This window comes from Aphanomyces astaci, assembly GCF_000520075.1.
Source record: "Aphanomyces astaci strain APO3 unplaced genomic scaffold supercont1.34, whole genome shotgun sequence".
NCBI classification, from domain to species: domain Eukaryota; phylum Oomycota; class Saprolegniomycetes; order Saprolegniales; family Verrucalvaceae; genus Aphanomyces; species Aphanomyces astaci.
The window spans coordinates 244,091-250,547 of NW_009798297.1; the positions used below are offsets into that span (position 1 = coordinate 244,091).

The 6,457-nt window shown below is 47.3% G+C and overlaps 2 protein-coding genes across 3 annotated transcripts; both read left to right on the forward strand.

Moving 5' to 3' along the window:
- Positions 1 to 825: 825 nt before the first annotated feature.
- On the forward strand, positions 826 to 2,326 carry H257_11496. 2 transcript variants are annotated; one of them, XM_009838459.1, is made up of 5 exons: positions 826 to 1,224; positions 1,282 to 1,365; positions 1,418 to 1,600; positions 1,657 to 1,953; positions 2,000 to 2,326. In XM_009838459.1, the coding sequence occupies exons 1-5, from the start codon at positions 865 to 867 to the stop codon at positions 2,267 to 2,269; spliced, it is 1,194 nt and encodes a 397-aa protein (XP_009836761.1). In that variant the 5' UTR covers positions 826 to 864; the 3' UTR covers positions 2,270 to 2,326. The 2 variants fall into 2 exon arrangements, with proteins under 2 accessions (XP_009836761.1, XP_009836762.1); XM_009838460.1 differs by having other exon boundaries at positions 1,657 to 2,326.
- A 1,369-nt stretch (positions 2,327 to 3,695) lies between these two features.
- On the forward strand, positions 3,696 to 5,157 carry H257_11497 (hypothetical protein). Its single transcript, XM_009838461.1, has 5 exons — positions 3,696 to 3,984; positions 4,045 to 4,127; positions 4,185 to 4,370; positions 4,430 to 4,747; positions 4,800 to 5,157. The coding sequence occupies exons 1-5, from the start codon at positions 3,732 to 3,734 to the stop codon at positions 5,079 to 5,081; spliced, it is 1,122 nt and encodes a 373-aa protein (XP_009836763.1). The 5' UTR covers positions 3,696 to 3,731; the 3' UTR covers positions 5,082 to 5,157.
- Positions 5,158 to 6,457: the final 1,300 nt, after the last annotated feature.

A 6,457-nucleotide genomic window follows, 5' to 3' on the forward strand; every position in this document is an offset into this window, starting at 1 on the left:
TTAAAGAGAGCAGTGTACATATGCAAGCGATTCGGCTCAATTCATATTCCATTGTTGAGTTAAATACGATACAAATGCACTGAATACCTTCAATTGCCTCGTCCCCTGTGTGTTCCAAGTATTGCATGCGAAACTCATTACGAGTTTGGCCATCGGTGGCAGCCCCATATTCGATCGTTTTGTGTATTATATGTAGCTTACTGCGTTGCATTGGTGTCAACGACTTTAACATGATCCATCCTTTTGCAGTGGACTCGTTGATTCCATATGCACGAGCAACGGTCTTCCAGTCTTGTCCGGCGTCGTGTGATGCAACCACACGTCTCTTGGCAGAGAGGAGAACTCGCTTGTAGGGATCACGTTGGGGTGGCTACTATGACATGTTAGCGGTGGATCGTTCTATACAGAGAGATGTACCGGAGTTTGTGGTGCAGGGATGGCCTCTTCCATCGAGCTCAGATTCAAGAATGGTGAAAGCGCGCGAAACTCTTTGCGCGCTTCAATATTTCTAGATTCCCAACTCGAATTATAATGATTGTTAGGTGAATTATATTTTCGAAACGTGAAATTAACCTGTGGTTGGGTGAATTATAACGCAGATTGGGTGAAATATAACGCGATATTATACATCGGCGTGAAATATAATGGAGGTTGGGTGAATTATATTGGCGATTCGGTGAAATATATCGGAGGTTGGTGAAAATATTTTGAAATAAAGCTGAAAATAAACGCAAAATGGTGTAGTAGTATGTATGTATACCAGGGTAACGTTGCTGTAGTAGTTACTGTAGTTTTGAATTCGATTGACTAGAAAATGAAACCCCCTTCGACGCCTTTCTTTTGGTCTCACTGTCAATCCAAGCCATGACATTTTTTCATTCCTCCAAGACGAGCATGTTGACCTTCTTCAGTGGGGACCGCAAGCGCGTGACCATTTGTCCAGGGAACATTCCCATTCTCACGGAAGTTGTGTCGGCCCCATTGCTTGCCACCACGGATGGTGACTCGAGCTTGTTGTCTGATGTCGTGGACTCTCAATCAACTCTGGGGGTTCCTTCTGTTGCTGGTATCAAGCCCCAGAAGTGTCCCAGTCCATCCAAATTTCGACGCTCAAAGCTTCCTTCCGCGATCCAACGCAAGATTGAACACTTTCGACAACACACCGGCAGCCTCTACGGGCTCGCCCTCCTCGCTGGCGGCAACGTCCTCTTTAGCTTTATGGCCGTACGTCGTACTACACCTTCGTTCCCCCTAGACCCTTATAACCCTCCATCCTTACAGGTTCTCATCAAATCGGCTGGAAAATACTTGTCGTCGGAGGAGACTGTGTTTTGGCGATCGACGGTCGCCCTCGTGTTGAATGTGGTAGGATGGCCTACATATTTGCGTGCATCGTATGTTCTAACCATTTGCGTAGTCCATTCAATTGCGCTTGAAGATCCCCCCGTTCACTGTAGCGCCAGAGTTTCGCAAGTTGCTTCTGTGTCGGGCGTTGGTTGGTTACGTAGCGATGACGCTGTCTTTTTACGCGTACTCCACCATGATTTTGTCCGAAGCACAAGTGATAATATGTTCGTCCCCAATCGTCACGTTCATTCTGGTGTGTTGCTGTCACCAATGTCGTCATCGCCATAACTAATGTTCTCATGCATGTAGAGCGTTTGCTTCCTTGGGGAAATGCTGGATCGAGTCGACTTTGCATGCGTGTTGGTGTCGTTTGTGGGCGTGGTTTGTGTGGCGCGACCCGCGAGTCTCTTTGGAGATGTTGCCACGTCATCGCCATTCGGAACGTCGTTCGTATCGATGCTTTGTGCCGTGTTGGCCGCGTGCTTGATTGGAGTGATCAACATATTGATTCGAAAGCTCAGTGCGCTCAACACGTGGACCCTGGTCACGTACTTTTTGCTGGCGTGTAGTGTGCTTTCCGCGGCGAAAATCACCCTCTTTGAGCAGGTGTGTACCATCGTTTGTCATTGCGATGACTTTATGATACGTGTAGGGGCTCTCGATCCCAACCAACGCCACACATGTGCTGACGATTCTTGGCATTGGTGTGTTGGGTTGTGTGGGTCAAGTGATGATCACCAAAGGGTTTCAAGTCGAGAAGGCTGGCATTGGTTCGGCCATGATGTATGTCAACATAGTGTGCGTCATGATATGGGACGTGACGCTCTTGGGCGAAAGCCTACACGGATGGAGTGTCTTTGGTGCTGCCATTATTTGCACGGGGGCGCTCACCATCGCGTACCGCAAATCCAAGAAGCCATAGTACGATAACCACTTCTATCTAACACGTTACCACAATCTTGCCTAACGTTAACTAGCATCTCGATACAACCATTGTGTTGACACTGTACTCTGTTATTGCGATCTTGCTGTAAAGTGCAAATTGGACCTGTAACTCAAATCTAGGGTTGATCATTAAAGAGTTTTGGACCCATTGAAGATAACGTGAAACAGGGGTCATAATCTTCAATTAACAGTTATTCATAATGGGCTAATACTTACGTACTGTATGGGCATAGTTCCTTGTCACTTTTATGGTGCATTTCAACTACAAAAAAATGCCTTGTCTTTCGACAGCTATTCCAACTTTGTATTGATATTTTCTAGGAAAATAAGCCGTAATAACGATAGAACTGGTCAAGACCAACAGAAGTTACGGTTCAAAATTTTTGATTGGTGAAAAATTGATCGAGTAATAGAATTTAAACCAACCAGCCTTTTTGTATGGAAATATAGCATCAAGTATATCTTGGTCTTTGTATACAGCACTTATCCGTATGAACGTTTCCATTGTATCCGGATTATTCAGGATGTTTAACCTATTTACCAGATACAAAACGTAAGTAAAAATAATTTAACGTCAACATTACGGGGGTTTAACTGAAATAACCGAGGCGTTTAATAGTAAAACGTCTCCTCCTGAGGATGGCCGATCTGTAGTCTTTAGATGAAATGCACCATACTTCTCGTCTGGTGTGTTGAATGTCCATGGCATCAAATTCAAATGTGACTTTACCTCCCCAATTTATAATATAAAAACATTTATTTTTATTATTAATTTATGTCGGCTTATTGTCGATTTGATACAAATTTTGGGTGGGGCCGGTTTGTGAACGAGTCTGATTGGCTCAAATTTACGAAAGCACAGTATGATTGGCTAAATACTTTATACTATCGAACTATCGAACGTCCATTGCGCGCTATTCTTCAACCAGCATTCGACGATCCATGACCGCAGACGACAGTCCAGCCTGGAGCACGCGTTCGTCGCAGACGTCCCAACCTCACACTCGCAAGGCGACCACGGACATTTTGCGCGAGTAGCAACCGGTTGCATCGTAGAGCAAGCAGATTTCGAAAGACACTCGACGATTCTCAGTTCGTGCCAGAAAAAAAGTCCCTTGAACCTCTTTTGTATCTTTTGGCGAAAAACGCGAATATGGGCAAAATATTGAATTCTCCAACTTTTGGATCCAGAGATTTTTTCATCTTTTGCCTATTTCTTCGAAATGGCCAAAATATTGAAGATTTTGCCCTATTTTTTGATACGGTATCCAGACTCACCCTAACAATAAAAATGGAACATGACATTTGAGATATGTTCTGTATTTGAGTGGTGTCACGTCAGATACGCAGCATTCTGATTGGCAGACTATTTTTAGACCATCGCAACACACTGCAACGATAAGAACCCCCCTAGTTTCATCACCCTTGACCAGTGCGCGATGAAGCACGCTGTGGAGGTGTTGTCGCAGCGGCTGTCGGAAGTGTTGCCGACCATGGGCACAACGGACATGGACCCGCTCATCTTGGACGGCGACGACATGACGACCAACTCGTCGGGAACGGCGTCTTCTTCGTCGGTTTTGCCCGTGCCAACTACCGCCGTGCAGTTGCACCCGGCCGTGCAAAGGAAACACCAGCGTGTGGGGCTGTGCCTTCAAGTGATTGGCGCCGTGTGCTTGAGTTTCATGGCAGGTACGACTATGAACGAATCGACGAGCGTTCCGACGTGGTTGAAGTGACATGCGTTCACAGTGCTTGTCAAGCATACGTCGCGAGCCGTGGCAGTGGAAACGCTCGTGTTTTGGCGGTCATTCCTCGCTCTTGGGGCAAATGTGGTGCGTTCAAGGAACAAAAAGTGACATTGAAATAATCCCATCATGATGACGCGGTAGTCCCTCCAACGGCACTATGGCATGCCCTATTTCACCATCTTCATCGACGATTTGCAACCCAAAGTGCAACTTCAGAGCGTGTTGGGGTACCTCGAGACGACATTGTCATTCCACGCAGTGGCGGCCCTGCCAGTGTCTGATGCCAGCGTTGTGTTGGGCTCGAGCTCCGTTCTCACGTGTCTTGCAGTACGTTCGAGTACATTTCCTCGTCAACATGATTCACATGTCAACTATGATCGCAACAGGGCTACAAGTTGCAGCAACTACGCAATAAAGGCAATAGCAAAGTCAGCATTAGTCCCGTGGAATGGGCACTCGGAGCGCTGCCGCTATTCGGGTTGTTGTTCGTCCAGGGGCCATTGTGTCTACTTCCCCAGTCTGCCGGTATAGATCTCAACAGCAGTAACCTCGCATTTCTCGGAGGGTTCGCGGCCGCCATTTTGACTGGCGTGATGTGGGTGGTGATGCCGCACCTGCACGAGATTTCGCCCTTGCCAGTGATCACGCACACGTTGGCACTGAGTTGCGTCGTGTCGGGTCTGAAAACGTTCTTGTTCCCAGAGGTATATTAAACGAAATTCTAAACGATAGATTGATTGATCCTTCTCTTGTTAGGCGGTGGCGGCCACGGACGAGGCGCGGCCCCTTCCCCGGCTTGTCACGGAGGTCGTGTTGATGGCGCTATTGGGGTGCGTAGGTCAGATCAGCGTCACGCGGGGGTGCCAATTGTATCAGATCGAGCCGTTGCCCCTAGTTCCGTTCGCCACGGGACTGGTGTGCATGCTCGCGTTGGACGCCGTCGTTTTCAAGGAATACCTCCCCATAGGGCCAACGGTCGCAGTCATGGTTGCAGTGGGGGCCACCTGCACATTAATTTATCGAAAAAACGCCAAGTAGGACCCACAGAATTTCGTACCATACCCTGTAAATGTAATGGATACAAGCATGGCAATCCGCAGAATGATGAGATGAAGACGTGGATGTGGAGTAACGTTAATAGCATAATAGCATATAGCGGTATTGAGTAGTACGTCAAAGCAATATAAGCTTATGTATTACCTACCAGGTATGCAGACAAAATACTGTAGGCGTACTTGGAGCAATAGTATTGGGGCTACGTAGGGCGAGCTGTGTTTCACGTTAATCTCTAATCTTCACTCGTTCCGAATAAGTGTAAGCTTAGCGGTACAGTAGCCTGACTACACTAGCGACACTCTACTTGTATTTAACGGTATGTACAGCTGTATAGCATATCCCTGATCCTGCTACCCTGTAACCCCCAAGAATTTCCTTGAACGTACCATCCCCCCGTGCAATGTCAAGTCAAGGGGGGGCCACTCCCAACACTTCAAAGTATGAACACTCGAACAAGTCACGTTATAGGTGATCCAAAATTGTCTGGGGGTTCACTGTAATAACGTAAAAGTCCAATTTAAGGTCCTGCAAAGGCAGTGCAAAAAAATGGCCGATTATGGTCGACAATCCAGCGCACCCACTCATGCAAATTGGTGATTTTGGCATCAATGAAACCGTGGGCCTGAATTGTTTGACTGGTTCCGCGCGGCATCCCCAATGGTGTGACGGTAAACGCTATTTTACCGTTTTTGGGGTCAAATATGCAGTTTTGGCAACCCCAACGGTGCGACGGTATCTACCGGAAACGGCATATTTTTACCGCGAGACGGCAAATCGGCCATTTTTACCGTTTTGTGACCACCCGACGTAAAATACCGGAGCCAATCATAAACCACAAACCAGCATATTTCTACCAATAAAACGCATGTATTTGAGCATGGACATTTCCATACCAATACTACACTGCTGGAATGGCTCTCAACGGGCGGGGTGCGAACTTCACCACTGACGAGGACTGCCAGCTAGTTTGTTCGTGGTTGAACATATCCCAAGATGAGTCTAAGGGGAGCGGGCATAAGGACGAGCAGTTTTGGGCGCGCGTGGGGGCGACTATTGCACCTATTGCGATCTGGACTGCCATCGCACAGTACGATCCTTAGCTACCTGGTGGAGCAACATACTGGAGTAATGCAATAAGTTTGTTGGGTGTTCATTATGGTCTCTTTTAAGGTGCGGTCTTGGCCCCGGTGTTTGGCGTGGTCCGTTACTCATGCTTAGCATCTCCCAAGCGTCGTCCATGTCCTCATCCATGCCTCGATGGTATTGCACAATGTTGACGCCAAGCTTCCATATCCGGAAGTGACAGTTATGCGGATTTTATACCGTTTTACCGTTGGGGTTGCGCAAAAGTAAAATAC